Here is a 16,166-nt window from a genome sequence, read left to right as displayed (position 1 = left end):
GCTGAGGTCTGCCATACAGTTCTAAAACTTTACGTGCTTCCAGTCTTCCTAGTCGGCTGATTGAAGGTTTGCAGTCGTCGATCGGGGAGGTGGCGACAGTCACTCATTGTCGGCCGTCGCTGTTGCAGAAGCTGGATGTTGGCGCGCCTTCTTCTCGACACGGTCACCAGGCGAAACGGGCTCTTGATGTGCGCCAGCTAATGCTTCCCGTCCGCGACACCGTGTCAGAAACTATCATAGCAAGTCGAGCGCAATTCCATGCTGCCAAACCCCGAAAGCGCGGATACTCGCGGGAACGTCACACAACACACCTGCTCCACCGCCACACTCCAGCCAGACTCTGCTCTGCCCGTGCTCCACGAGGCAGAGTTAACACTACCAAAGATCCTAAACACTTTGGTTCGCCACACGATCTATAGATGTAATCGTTCGATAGCATAGTTTTCCCTAGGCCAGACCCAGCATAAAATACAAATAATATTTACAAAACAAACCAATTAGACATATATATATATATATATATATATAGTAAAACAATTACAATATATAAAGACACAGAAATGTCATATCTTCAGGTAAAAAAATAAGGAAAAAATTCATAGTACAATAGATAGAAATAGGAGGATATGCATTTCCGGCGTTACAAGTCGTGGACTGCCCGTCTCTTGTTGTGCTTCTGACGCTTACAGCGCCAGTTATTGGTCAAATTTTCCCTAATTTTTTTTTATTCCGTGATGTTTCCCGCTGTGTCAATAAGATGCTGATCATATTTGATGTCATTCTAATCAGTGGTTCTCTTTCTACACCGTTTAGGAACTGGTACTTTGATTATGGACAGCCTGTACTACGACATTGGACACACCCAGTACAGTTACCAAGCTTTACTAAAAATTATCGATGTGACTTGATGTAGTCAGCTGTAACAATTTAAAACACTGTACAGCACAAGAACACGAAGTGGGACTCTTGTCCTTCTCAGGCAGTGATCTTCCAATTGTCGCACAAAGTTAGGGCTTCACGCCGTAACTGACTCCTCTGTATCACTTCCAAGCTTTACAGAGGCTCTCTAGTGATGCTGTGGGACTCTATTGTCGACAAAGTATTAGAGAATGATTCATTTCTGGTGCATCATAAAAATACAAGGAAAGTTATGAATTGAACCCCCTGTGGACAACTTGGATACTAGAGACAGAGCATGTTCTAGGATAGATAGAGAATCAGCCGTGTCCGTTTTAAAGAGACCATCCAGTTACTTTTCTTAAAGTATTCTAAAGACCACAAAAAACTAAGTAACGCGCCAATTCGATCGGCGAGTGCCATATATATAACTACTGGATACCCTTTTGATCCTGTTGCATAAATGATTTCTCATCACATTTTAGAACCCGAAAAGTTATTTTTTCCCTGAAGTACTTCAGCAGTTTGATATTATCGTTAAAAGTTTGCAGAATAAAGCCAGGAAAAAACACACCTGAAGTTTTATAACACAAAAGCAGTACTTCTGGAAAAGAAGTATGAGCAACAAGACGTCAAGAAAGTACAATACAGGCTTAAAAAACGAGATTTCTAAGAAGAGTGGAAGGATGTTCAAGGGAAGATCGGAAAAGAGAAAAGGACATAAAAAAGTTTTGAGAACATGTAACCTAAACCAAAAAATAAAGGAAAACAGGAGAAAATTAAAGGAAAGTGTAGATTGCATGGGTGCCGGAAGATTCCCGGTAAAGGATCTCAATTATAAATGCACTGGAAGAACAAATCAATCCACACCATACAAGAGATGTAGCACCTAATATGCCTAATATGTGACACGAAGAAGAAGATACTTCATCTCTAGAAAAAATAAATGACCTTTCGCGGAAACTACTAATTAGTTCAGCTGGAGCACCAACATTGCCTCAGAATCATTGAGACTCTTAGAAGAGTAAACCATGACAAAACGTTTCCACCTACTGAGCAAGACGTCTGAGACCCTCAGACTTACAAAGAATGTAATAATCCCAATATAACAGAAAACAGGTTCGGAGAAGTGCAAATATCACCATGCTCTTAGTTTGATACGTCATGGTTTCAAAATACTGAAACGAATTATTTACATAAGAATAGAAAAACTGGTAGAAGCCAACCTCGATAAGGTCTGTCTGGATAAATGTAAAAACACGTGTGGAAATATTAAAAATGTGAAGGAAACCAAGGAGAAATTTGGAAAGTGAATTAAAGTTCACGAAGAGGAAATGAAATCTTTAAGATTTGCCGATGACATTGTAATTCTGACAGAGAGGGTAAAAGAACATAGAAGATAACTTAGGCGCTGCCGAGGGTACTAGATTATGAACTGAGACCCTAAAATTAATAGATCCTTTTCGCCGTTTGGGAAGCAAATTACGAGTAATTGTCACTGGACGAGGTTGGGTCGATTGGGTATGCAAACTGGCAATAGCAAGAAAATAATTTCTGAAAAAATTATTATCATCAAATATAAATTGAAGCGTTAGGAGGGCTGGAGTGTAGCAGCATATGTAAGTGAAACATGGACGATAAACACGACTTCTTTGGGACTGGAATTATTAGACTACATTCCTCTTGAAGTCTGAGGCTATTTTACCTGTCTATCACGCTAAGTTTTCCAAGGACCCTAATAATTCTGAGGGAAAATCGTCTACTTCAGAGACCTTGGTTCGACATATGTCAAACTCTTCTCGTATTAACATATCTTCCATCTTGTCCAATTCCTTCTTTATAAAATAATATAATATGCTTTCAAGTTTGTTTTCCATGTACAGCTTTTCTTTTTACTCCTTTCAGCTTTGAGCCTTACTTTGTTTACTTATTACTGGCTTACAATCAGAGATCTTGATATTCAACCAACTCTTCCGTTTCCTCAAAAGGCCAATTCAGTTCCCGCGTTGTTGTTGTTGTTGTGGTCTTCAGTCCTGAGACTGGTTTGATGCAGCTCTCCATGCTACTCTATCCTGTGCAAGCTTCTTCATCTCCCAGTACCTACTGCAACCTACATCCTTCTGAATCTGCTTAGTGTATTCATCTCTTGGTCTCCCTCTACGATTTTTACCCTCCACGCTGCCCTCCAATGCTAAATTTGTGATCCCTTCATGCCTCAAAACATGTCCTACCAACCGATCCCTTCTTCTAGTCAAGTTGTGCCACAAACTTCTCTTCTCCCCAATCCTATTCAATACCTCCTCATTAGTTACATGATCTACCCACCTTATCTTCAGCATTCTTCTGTAGCACCACATTTCGAAAGCTTCTATTCTCTTCTTGTCCAAACTGGTTATCGTCCATGTTTCACTTCCATACATGGCTACACTCCATACAAATACTTTCAGAAACGACTTCCTGACACTTAAATCTATACTCAATGTTAACAAATTTCTCTTCTTCAGAAACGATTTCCTTGCCATTGCCAGTCTACATTTTATATCCTCTCTACTTCGACCATCATCAGTTATTTTGCTTCCTAAATAGAAAACTCCTTTACTACTTTAAGTGTCTCATTTCCTAATCTAATCCCCTCAGCATCACCTGATTTAATTTGACTACATTCCATTATCCTCGTTTTGCTTTTGTTGATGTTCATCTTATATCCTCCTATCAAGACACTGTCCATTTCGTTCAACTGCTCTTCCAAGTCCTTTGCTGTCTCTGACAGAATTACAATGTCATCGGCGAACCTCAAAGTTCTTATTTCTTCTCCATGGATTTTAATACCAACTCCAAATTTTTCTTTTGTTTCCTTTACTGCTTGCTCAATATACAGATTGAATAACATCGGGGAGAGGCTACAACCCTGTCTTACTCCCTTCCCAACCACTGCTTCCCTTTCATGCCCCTCGACTCTTATAACTGCCATCTGGTTTCTGTACAAATTGTAAATAGCCTTTCGCTCCCTGTATTTTACCCCTGCTACCTTCAGAATTTGAAAGAGAGTATTCCAGTTAACGTTGTCAAAAGCTTTCTCTAAGTCTAAGTTCCTGCGTAGGTCTTACATATCTTTCCCATAGTCACAGATGCCCCTACAGCGTTACATTTCTCCTCCAGCCCTTTCCACTTCGCCGTTTTACAATGCAAAAGTCAGTTACAGTTTCCAGGAGTTTTTATTTCGTTTTTGTCGATTCATTTCCTGCATTTTTATATCTCCTCCTTTCGTCAGTTAAATTATACATCTCGTGTTTTACCTTAGGACTTCGACTGGGTCTTGTCTTTTTGCCTATTTGATCCTCTGCACCCTTCACTATTTTTTCCCTGAAAGTTGCCCATCCGTCTTCTATCATATTTTTTTCCCCTGTTTCAATCAATGGTTGCTCAATTCTTTTTTTGAAACTCCCGACGCCTTCTGGATCTGTTAACGCATCCAGATGCGATCTACGAAACGTCCTACACTTCTGAAATTTCTTCTAAGCGTCTCTGGAGTTGGTCTGTACTAACAATAACACAGTAAGACCGTCCTGTCTGTATGTCTATAAATATGTTCATCTCCAAAACTACTACACTAATTTCAAGGGGCTTTCATAGGTATCTTGAGCGTAACTTGGGGCAACATATAGGCTTTGTTTTAGCAAAATGGGCCACGAAAAAAAAGGATAACGTAATTCTAAATTTTTGGAGTCTGCTCACCTCAGTAGTTCGGATGTTTATCTAAGAAATATGACCACACGGCGTAGTACACCAAAGAGGCAATAGATGACGCTGTTAGTTTCGTAGTACACCAAAGATCGAACAGATGTAAGTGTTCGTTTTTTTTTTTTTTTTTTTTTTTTTTTTAACCTCAGTGACAGAAGTTTCTCCGCAACATTACGTCAGCGACAGAATTAAGCTCCACAATCTTAACTTTAAAAATACAAACATTGAATTTACTTGGCTAGGATATACGAATTTACTGATTTCGCTTTGTGTATTAAAAAGTTAACTGAATTGGTCCGCTTCTTTCGACAGGTTTTATATGTATTTGACTTCTTGGCTGGGGAAAACGAATTTAGTGACAAAATTACACTGTGTGGTGTAACCGCCTTGCTGAGGATAATAGTTGTCAAATAAAAACAGATCAGAGTAAAAGGCTCAAACAGCTATAATCCAGTAGCTAAACACTTTGTTTATATTGTCAGTTAATTTTACATTGCGTATTACAATAATTACGGTACGAAGTAATTAGATGCCGTTACGGTAAAGAACAGTACAGCGAGTTGACAGTATCACAAGAGTTTTTACAGGTTTCTAGCAGTGTAAAATACTGTATATTTTATGTGCTTCTTTTGTTATTCAATTGTTTGTAAATGAAAAGTTCTAAGTGTAATTAAAGGAATCGACGATACATGTTCCTACCAGTCGATGGACATAATTTAGCCAACATTTTTCCGCGAAGATGTTGAAAATCACGCTGGAGACCTCAAAGACAACATTACATATGTGGGTTCCACCTAATGACTTAACAATTAATTGTTGTTGTTGTGGTCTTCAGTCCTGAGACTGGTTTGATGCAGCTCTCCATGCTACTCTATCCTGTGCAAGCTTCTTCATCTCCCAGTACCTACTGCAGCCTACATCCTTCTGAATCTGCTTAGTGTATTCATCTCTTGGTCTCCCTCTACGATTTTTACCCTCCACGCTGCCCTCCAATACTAAATTGGTGATCCCTCGATGTCTAAGAACATGTCCTACCAACCGATCCCTTCTTCTAGTAAAGCTGTGCCACAAGCTCCTCTTCTCCCCAATTCTATTCAATACCTCATCATTAGTTACGTAATCAACCCATCTAATTTTCAGCACTCTTCTGTAGCACCACATTTCGAAAGCTTCTATTCTCTTCTTCTCTAAACTATTCATCGTCCACGTTTCACTTCCATACATGGCTACACTCCATACAAATACTTCCAGAAACGACTTCCTGACGCTTAAATCTGTACTCGATGTTAACAAATTTCTCTTCTTAAGAAACGCTTTCCTTGCCATTGCCAGTCTACATTTTATATCCTCTCTACTTCGACCATCAACAGTTATTTTGCTCTCCAAATATCAAAACTCCTTTACTACTTTAAGTGTCTCATTTCCTAATCTAATTCCCTCAGCGTCACCCGATTTAATTCGACTACATTCCATTATCCTCGTTTTGCTTTTGTTGATGTTCATCTTATACCCTCCTTTCAGGACACTGTCCATTCCATTCAACTGCTCTTCCAAGTCCTTTGCTGTCTCTGACAGAATTATAATGTCATCGGCGAACCTCAAAGTTTTTATTTCTTCTCCATGGATTTTAATACCTACTCCGAACTTTTCTTTTGTTTCCTTTATTGCTTGATCAATATACAGATTGAATAACATCGGGGAAAGGCTACAACACTGTCTCACTCCCTTCCCAACCACTGCTTCCCTTTCATACCCCTCTACTCTTATAACTGCCATCTGGTTTCTGTACAAATTGTAAATAGCCTTTCAATCTCTGTATTTTACCCCTGCCACCTTCAGAATTTGAAAGAGAGTATTCCAGTCAACATTGACAAAAGCTTTCTCTGAGTCTACAAATGCTAGAAACATAGGTTTGCCCTTCCTTATACTTTCTTCTAAGATAAGTCGTAGGGTCAGTATTGCCTCACGTGTTCCAACACTTCTACGGAACCCAAACTGATCTTCCCCGAGGTCGGCGGCTTCTATCAGTTTTTCCCTTCGTCTGTAAAGAATTCACGTTAGTATTTTGCAGCTGTGGCTTATTAAACTGACTGTTCGGTAATTTTCACATCTGTCAACACCTGCTTTCTCTGGGATTGGCATTATTATATTCTTCTTGAAGTCTGAGGGTATTTCGCCTGCCTCATACATCTTGCTCGCCAGATGGTAGAGTTTTGTCAGGACTGGCTCTCCCAAGGCCGTCAGTAGTTCCAATGGAATGTTGTCTACTCCGGGGGCCTTGTTTCGACTCAGGTCTTTCAGTGCTCTGTCAAACTCTTCACGCAATATCATATCTCCCATTTCATCTTCATCTACATCCTCTTCCATTTCCATAATATTGTCCTCAAGTACATCGCCCTTGTATAGGCCCTCTACATACTCCTTCCACCTTTCTGCTTTCCTTTCTTTGCTTAGAACTGGGTTTCCATCTGAGCTCTTGATATTCATGCAAGTGGTTCTCCTTTCTCCAAAGGTCTCTTTAATTTTCCTGTAGGCAGTATCAATCTTACCCCTAGTGAGATAAGCCTCTACATCCTTACATTTGTCCTCTAGCCATCCCTGCTTAGCCATTTTGCACTTCCTGTCGACATCATTTTTGAGACGTTTGTATTCCTTTTTGCCTGCTTCATTTACTGCGTTTTTATATTTTCTCCTTTCATCAATTAAATTCAATATTTCTTCTGTTACCCAAGAGTTTCTACTAGCCCTCGTCTTTTTGCCTATTTGATCCTCTGCTGCCTTCACTATTTCATCCCTCAAAGCTAGCCATTGTTCTTCTACTGTATTTCTTTCCCCCATTCCTGTCAATTGTTCCCTTATGCTCTCCCTGAAACTCTGTACAACCTCTGGTTCTTTCAGTTTATCCAGGTCCCATCTCCTTAAATTCCCACCTTTTTGCAGTTTCTTCAGCTTTAATCTACAGTTCATAACTAATAGATTGTGGTCAAAGTCCACATCTGCCCCTGGAAATGTCTTACAATTTAAAACCTGGTTCCTAAATCTCTGTCTTACCATTATATAATCTATCTGATACCTTTTAGTATCTCCAGGATTCTTCCAGGTATACAACCTCCTTTTATGATTCTTGAACCAAGTGTTAGCTATGATTAAGTTATGCTCTGTGCAAAATTCTACAAGGCGGCTTCCTCTTTCATTTCTTCCCCCCAATCCATATTCACCTACTATGTTTCCTTCTCTTCCTTTTCCTACTGACGAATTCCAGTCACCCATGACTATTAAATTTTCGTCTCCCTTCACTACCTGAATAATTTCTTTTATCTCATCATACATTTCATCAATTTCTTCGTCATCTGCAGAGCTAGTTGGCGTATAAACTTGTACTACTGTAGTAGGCGTGGACTTCGTGTCTATCTTGGCCACAATAATGCGTTCACTATGCTGTTTGTAGTAGCTTACCCGTACACCTACTTTTTTATTCATTATTAAACCTACTCCTGCATTAGCCCTATTTGATTTTGTATTTATAACCCTGTATTCACCTGAGCAGAAGTCTTGTTCGTCCTGCCACCAAACTTCACTAATTCCCACTATATCTAACTTTAACCTACCCGTTTCCCTTTTTAAATTTTCTAACCTATCTGCCCGATTAAGGGATCTGACATTCCACGCTCCGATCCGTAGAACGCCAGTTTTCTTTCTCCTGATAACGACGTCCTCTTGAGTAGTCCCCGCCCGGAAATCCGAATGGGGGACTATTTTACCTCCAGAATATTTTACCCAAGAGGACGCCATCATCATTTAATCATACAGTAAAGCTACATGCCCTCGGGAAAAATTACGGCTGTAGTTTCCCCTTGCTTTCAGCCATTCGCAGAACCAGAACAGCAAGGCCATTTTGGTTAGTGTTACAAGGCCAGATCAGTCAATCATCCAGACTGTTGCCCCTGCGACTACTGAAAAGGCTGCTGCCCCTCTTCAGGAACCACCTGTCTGGCCTCTCAACAGATACCCTTCCGTTGTGGTTGCACCTACGGTACGGCTATCTGTATCGTTGAGGCACGCAAGCCTCCCCACCAATGGCAAGGTCCATGGTTAATGGGGGGAGAACAATTATTTAAGCGATGCAAATTGGCTTCGAATTGTTATGAAAAATGAGCGATCCAAATGATATTCGAAATCTTATGCAAATGGGCTTGTACGATTAAAATACAAGGGTTCACTTTTTCCGACTGAGAAGTGGAACCCTAAAAAGTGATGGTATGCCAAAGCCCTTCTTTAATATTCGTTTCGAAGAACGGAACTATTCCGAGCAAGTTAGCAATCAATAAATTACGGTCAGAGTCAAGTCTGCTCCTGGAAATGTTTCGCAGTTTAAAATCTCTGTCTTATTTCACAATCTGTCTTAAATCTTCCAGTATGTCCAAGTCTCTTCCAGGTATACAACCATGTTTACAAATCTTAAACCAAGTGTTATCAAATTGCGTCTGCATAAAATTATTCCAGGAGGCTTCCCTTTTGATTCATTTCCCCCAGTCCTTGATCTCCCATTTATCGTTCACTTTCCCTTTCTACGACCGAAAACCAGTCCCTCATCATAATTAAATTTTCATCGACCTGAATAATTTCTTTCATCTTACCGCACATTCTTTCAAACTCTTTATCATGTGTGGAAGCATACTAACTCAGGTAATGGGTGTTAGCTTTGCGTCTATGTTGGCTACGATAAAGCATTCACTGTGTTGTCATACTAGCTTACCTGTATTCTTATTTTCTTGTTCATTTTAAATCTAATCCTGCATTACCCTTACCTTATTTTATGATGTTAATCCTCGAAAAGAAATACGCATAGCTAATCATTTGGTAGCTCATATGGCTGTCTGGGCATAATACGAGTGTCATCCACAAAGTAAGTTCCGTTTCTATGAGGGCTATCCACAAAGTACATTACGTTTTGGAATTAAAAATCAATAAAGTATTGGAATTTTTTAAATTATATACAGATGAAAGCCACACTTAAATACTACTTTTCTACATAGTTGCCATTTAAATTAAGGCGCTTATCGTAGCGATGGAGGAGCTTGGAAATTCCTTCGTCGTAAAATTCGGCCGCCTGCGCCTTCAACCACGTGGTTACCTCTTCTTGAAGCTGTGCGTCGTCATCAAAACGCTGCATAGCCAACCACTTCTTCATTGCTGGGAATAAGTGGAAGTCGCTCGGTGCCAGGTCGGGACTGTACGGCGGATGAGGAAACAACTCCCACTTAAAAGATTCGAGAACTTCACGAGTGGCATTTGCCGTGTGGGCCCGGGCGTTGTCGTGAAGCAGCAAGATCTTTGAGCCCAACTTTCCCCTTGCGCTTGTTTTGTATTGCTCTTCAGAGGTTGTGCAGAGTTTGGCAATACCTTTGAGAGTTTATTGTAGTGCCTCTTTCCAGGAAATCCACAAAAATCACACCTTTTCTGTCTCAAAAGACAGTCGCCATCACCTTCCTTGCCGACATTGACTGCAATTTTGTCTCGCAGTTCACATGCTTAACCCATGTTTCGTCACCAGTAACGATGCGATCGAGTAATGAGTCGCCATATTTCTCGTAAACGTCCAAAAACGTTAACGCTGCAGCCATTCGCTGATTTTTGTGAATCTCTGTCAAGATTTTTGGTATCCATCTTGCACAAAACTTGTGGTAACCAAGCTTTTCGGTAATGATTTCGTGCAACAAACTTTGTGAAATTTGTGGAAAACTCATAGAGAGTTCCGTTATTGTGAAATTACGGTTTTCACGGACCGCGGCATCGACTTTTTCGACAAGTTCGGCAGTCACTATGCTGGGTCTTACACTTCGCTCTTCGTCGTGAACATTAGTTCGGCCATTTTTAAATTTTATGACCCACTGACGCACTCCACCTTCAGTGATTATGTTGTCCCCATACACTTCACAAAGCTGCCGATAGATTTCTATCGGTGTACAGTTTTTTTCAGTCAGAAACCTTATTACAGCATGCACTTCACACTTCGCGGCATTTTCAATTAACGCTGACATTTCAAACTGTCACAGTAACTCAACGGAGTACAGCACGAACCTCTCACTAGCATGGCAGGATGCCAACTGAGCGGCGGAATGCCATGAACCAAGATGGCCGCACTAGCCCCGCCCCTAATGGACACAAACGAAAACGTAATGTACTTTGTGGATAGCCCTCGTATTTCTATCCGCGGCAGAGCTACGATAGCAGTTCCGAGCATGCGCGGCAGTTATTCTGACTCAAGGAGAAGACATGTACGCCATTTCCAGATCACTGCTGCCGACGTGTTCTTTGTAGTGCTTCTTTATAATGTCAGCCGTAATTGTAAATGCAGCCGCGTGTGAAATCAGATCTGTGATTCGTTTTATAAACGCAAAGAAAGTTAAACCAAAAGGAAATTCATTGGCAAATCTGCGAGGTTTACGGACAAAATGCTATGAGTGATTCAGTGGTTAGAACATGGGTCAGACTGTTCAATGAAGGATGTGATCAAGTGCTCGATGAAGAACGAAGTGGACGCCCTTCTGTGGTTACTGATGAAATGGTTCACACAATTGAAAAATGGCTCTGAGCACTATGGGACTTAACTTCTGAAGTCATCAGTCCCCTAGAACACAATTGAAGAGCAACGGTGAGTTTACACTTAGTGCCCTTGCTATGGAAGTTCCACAAATCTCACGATCACTAATTCATGAAATTGTTACTGAAAAACCACATGGTTGAATACACAGGCAGCAAACTTCTATGAAGAAGGCATACAAAAACTTGTGTCACGTCATGACAAGTGCCTACAAAATTTCGGAAGCTATGTAGAAAAGTAGTTTAACAGTTGAAGATTCCAGAATGATATTTTCACTCTGCAGCGGAGTGTGCGCTGATATGAAACTTCCTGGCAGATTAAAACTGTGTACTGGACAGAGACTCGAACTCGGGACCTTTGCCTTTTTTTCTAAAAAAAAAAATCTCATATTGTTCGCTTTGGTTCATTGTACCTGCTCGGGCGGACGTCGCAAGACATCCGTGTAAGTTCGTTGTTGATCGATTAACTCAGTTTTTTTTTTTTTTATTACAGAGGGCAGCTAACCCTCTGACCGAACACGCTGAGCTACCACGCCGGCAACTGAGCTACCCAAGCACGACTCACACCACTTCCTCACAGCCTGGCGGAAGTACGGCTGTGAGGACAGGGCTTGAGTCGTGCTTGGGTAGCTCAGTCGGTAGAGCACTTTCCTGCGAAAGGCAAAGGTCCCGAGTTCGAGTCTCACTCCGGCACACAGTTTTAATCTGCCAGGAAGTTTCAGTTGTAGATTTTTGTAAAATAAATTTTTTTATCTGTGTCTGTACACGTTTGTTTTATAGAACCAAACGGAACTTATTTTGTGGACGACCCTCTTATTAAATTTCAAATGCAAATCAAAAATACCATTTCAACTTCACACAATTTATCATGGCAACATGCACAACACCAGTAGAACAAGAATTTCTCTCTATGTATATTTTTATACTTGTGAGGTGTTACTTCATCATATCCATATGCAAGAAAAACTAGATTACATGTGAATCGCAGTGTCACGTCTTCCACCTCGTCTGTGCGCAGGAGACCGCACACTGTTCTTCCACCCGATGTCGAGCTTCCGCGAGTTCGCGGTGCTGTCGTCCATCCTGCGCAACGAGACGGCGGCCAAGACCAGCGACGATGAGTTCCACCTGCTGGAGGAGCCGCGCGGACTCAAAGACGCGCACGCCTCCGCCTCGGCCATGGACCGCCGCGGTGTCATGTTCTACAACTTGGTCACCAGGGACGCCGTAAGTCACCAGCACACCTAACACCTCCAGTGTTACACTGGAAGTTACGTGGAGCAGTCATCAAGCTTTAATTACCACATGGAAAAAATCACGCTCCGACCATGAAACTTGCTGATGGTATTTGCCTTTTCTACATACAGGGTGGTTACAATTCAAGTGCAGCTACTCACAGAGGTCCATTGTGGGATGCAGGTATCATACGGCAGCGAAATTTCGTAGATATTCTAATACGTTAAAGTGGAACCAGTTTACGCTGGAAGAAATTAGTTCCAATTTTGGACACCATGTGCAGATCAGGCGTTGTGACAACCAGAAAGACATACGGAAATGTTTCCAAATGCAATGGATTAGGAATGGGGCGAGGGCATAAGAGATCAAACAAGTGAGAAAGGCATAATGCCGATTTTATTACTAAGCACCTCTTACACAATTTGCCCAATACGAGCATCAGAGACATCCACAAGATGCTGGATCCATAATATGGCGTGTTCAACAGTTGCTCGTGGAATCTGAGCAAAGAGTTCCTGTATACTGGTCTTCAGATCAGGTTGAGACCAAACGTGTCCCTAGTAAATGCCTTCCTTTGGATATCCCCTGATCCCAAAGTCATGATCTAGCAGGCCATACATCTGGAAAACATCTAGAGGTAACACGTTCGTGGAAGGCTGCGTTAAGCAGGTATTTCAATGGGCGAGCAACGTGAGGTGTTGCCCACTGTGGCTGAAAACATTGGCTTCCACACAGCTGCGCTCTTCCAAAGAGGGAATCACATGGTGTACAAGGAGGTCTCGATAACGAGCAGACATCGTTGTACAACTGACAGGCGCTCTGGGTGTATTCTCTTCACGGAAGAACAGTCCGAGAATAAAGGTGCTTGTGAATCCACATCACACAGTCACATACAGTGAGTACATTGGCTGTTCGTGCACGACCTGCGATTTAACGGTACACCAAATTTGGCTGTTCTATGTATTCACTGTGCCCTGTGGAGTATAATGTCTCATCGCTCCAAAGAATATTGCCTGAGCACATGCGATCAACTTTGCCAGGAATGGGACAGCAAGTTCAGGACATTGCTTCAGATTACGAGGTTTCAGTTATTGCACCGTTTGGATCTTATATGGGTGCCAGTGTAAAATAACCTTCAAAACTTTCCATACCATTGACCATGGGATGGAGAACTCTCATGATGCTGCACGGGCACTGTGACAACCCGAGGCCCAAGCTGCATTGTTAATTACAGCACAGGAACTTTCTCTTCCAGGTGCTATGCCAAGGTCACCCCTGTTTTCGAAGTTAATTACTACTTTCTTTAAACCATTGAACGACATCGGGCTTCTCGGGCTTTCCGTCAGCGATACTCTCTCGATACACTGCTGACGTTTACATAAACTGTTTTCAGTAACAGTGCACAGTCTGACTGCTCGACAGCCATACTTTTCACTCACATTATGTCTTATCAGATGACAGCACGGATGTCATGCTGCCATACAGACGGTGTTCACCGCCAGATTTGCACCTGATGGTCGAAATTGGAACTAATTTCTTTCCAGTGTAAATTAGTTCTACATTACTGTATTAGCATATTTACCAAGTTTCCATACCATATGATAATTACAGACCTCAGTTAGCCCCAGACAGTTTTCATGAATGTCAGATATTATTCTCGCATTACAGTTTCATCTCTTTTCACTGCTCAAAGGAATGTGTTTACCAACAATACTGTCCAGAACTGCTTTGCATTTGAAAGACCAGTGGAAGAAAGCAGGAATATCCTGAAGTGTGGAGAAACAAAACCTTAATGGTTTTATACAAGAACAGCTCTGCTGCAAAACTAAATCCAAACAATGTGCAAAACAGAGAGTAAAAAAAGCTGCCAGAAAAAGCACCAACACGGGTTTGGGCCAAGAGTTTGTTCTTCATACCATAATTTTGAAACATGGCCCTCAGCACAGTGAATAATGCAGCACTAGTTCTAGATTGGCAAACATCACGAAAAGGCATCAAATGAGAGTCTACCTAAATCTGAATGTATGTATTCACAAATCTCTTCATTTATGCATTCAATTAGTGTGTCCTGTACAGCTTTTCAAATCCCCAGAAGTAGCCCATTTTCTTCCAGTCTGCTTTCAAATCTTCTTTTCTGTTTAGCACAAGTTTAAAAATGGCTCTGAAATTTGCAGGATTCAGGGAATCTTCGCTCTCATCATGACCTGTGAAAGCTACCTCCTACTTACACAAAAGATTTATGGCGACAGAATTTTCACCATGTCTCTGTTAGCTTTCACTTCTCTGCCGTGTCTAATTTTTAACAGTGATGTTCATTACGCAGTTCTGAAATAGTATACCCTTGTTTGGATAGTTCTTTATATGAAATAAAGCAACTTATATGATCTTTAGAAGTATACCATGCTAAACCCATAAACAGATTCTTCATATCGTGGGAACCCTCAGCAGCCATGTAGTTTTTCTTGTGCTTAAAAACAAACACAGCGAGAAGAATGAGTCCCCTTTCGTAGAGCTAGCACATAACCACTTATGCTGGTCATACCACAAACTTTGGAATTCACGTGTTATGCGCTTATATTTCTGAAGAAGGTGTAGCTCCAATGTTGGAAATTCTTTCTTCAAAATTTAATGTTGTTTGGTTTCACACCTCTTCAGAAATGAGGAAGTTCCTGCACAGAAATAATGATGTTCTCAATCAAAAGTGTTACATCTGTACTGGTACAAGGCTATGTTCAACCATATTCACTGCACATGGGACAGCTATTTTAAGAGAAACCTAGAGAGGTGGCACACAGCCACTGGCCTCCCTTGTCACGGAAGTATGGCTTCAACAACCTGTAATCACTTCTCCCATTCCTAGTAGTGGCATCATGGTTCCACAACAACTGAACATTTGCAGGAGGGCCTGGCATATGACTGGCCTCTTCACCATAAGCTTTGTACCTCTCTGCCTTAGGTTATGGTTAAGCTTTCGCAATTTGACTAGCTCTCTTGTGCTGGCAGTTTAGACAAACATAAGCTAACATTTATCAGTAAACACTTCCGGGCTAAGTTGCCGTGGTCGATCTGTAGAAATTCTTCTCCCTGACGTTTCGTTCTCAACTACGGAGAACATCTTCCGAGGTGAGTCGACGACTGGCTGCTAGGAGCTGGGGCTGCCGCTTATATGGAGATCGTAGAGGGCGCCACCACACGTCACGTGGCATCGATGTGTGGCTATCTCTGGCTATCGTCTGTTCTCTCGATTGCAGGCAATCGATTGTCACGTGATTGATGCAACGTCGACCGCCATACATTGTTCAATTTTAATCGTTCTTCTTTACGATTAAAATTGTATTGATGTTTGTGGATTTCAATTGCCTCTCTATACATACGTGTATAATAGTGCGACGTACTCACTAGCACGCTTGTCTCACCAAATTTTATTTCGTGATCTCCATCCTTAAAAACATGTTCCGCTACTGCGGATTTGTCGATATGTCCCAAGCGACAGTTTCTTTTGTGCTCCGTCAACCGTGTATTGATGCTTCTTTTTGTAGTTCCTATGTAAACCCTGCCACAACTACACAGAATTTTATATACCCCTGGGGTGGCTAGGGGGTGACGAGCATCTTTTGTTGATCTTAGGCATTCACTAATTTTCTTAGTAGGTCTGAAAATGAAAATAGCCTCCACCTGAAACTTGGCTA

At 41.4% G+C, this 16,166-nt stretch overlaps 1 protein-coding gene across 1 annotated transcript in view; it reads left to right on the top strand.

The window, feature by feature from the left end:
- LOC126234283 (protein yellow-like) overlaps nucleotides 1–16,166 on the top strand; it is a 71,472-nt gene that overhangs the window by 49,887 nt on the left and 5,419 nt on the right. The window contains exon 4 of the mRNA XM_049942969.1: nucleotides 12,260–12,468. Coding sequence (XP_049798926.1) covers nucleotides 12,260–12,468 — 209 coding nt within the window. The remainder of the gene's footprint in view (nucleotides 1–12,259; nucleotides 12,469–16,166) is intronic.

This window comes from Schistocerca nitens, chromosome 2, assembly GCF_023898315.1.
Source record: "Schistocerca nitens isolate TAMUIC-IGC-003100 chromosome 2, iqSchNite1.1, whole genome shotgun sequence".
In the NCBI taxonomy this organism is placed as follows: Eukaryota; Metazoa; Arthropoda; class Insecta; order Orthoptera; family Acrididae; genus Schistocerca; species Schistocerca nitens.
The sequence above is the reverse complement of the archived record's forward strand: the minus strand, read 5'-3'. Positions and strand labels throughout refer to the sequence as shown.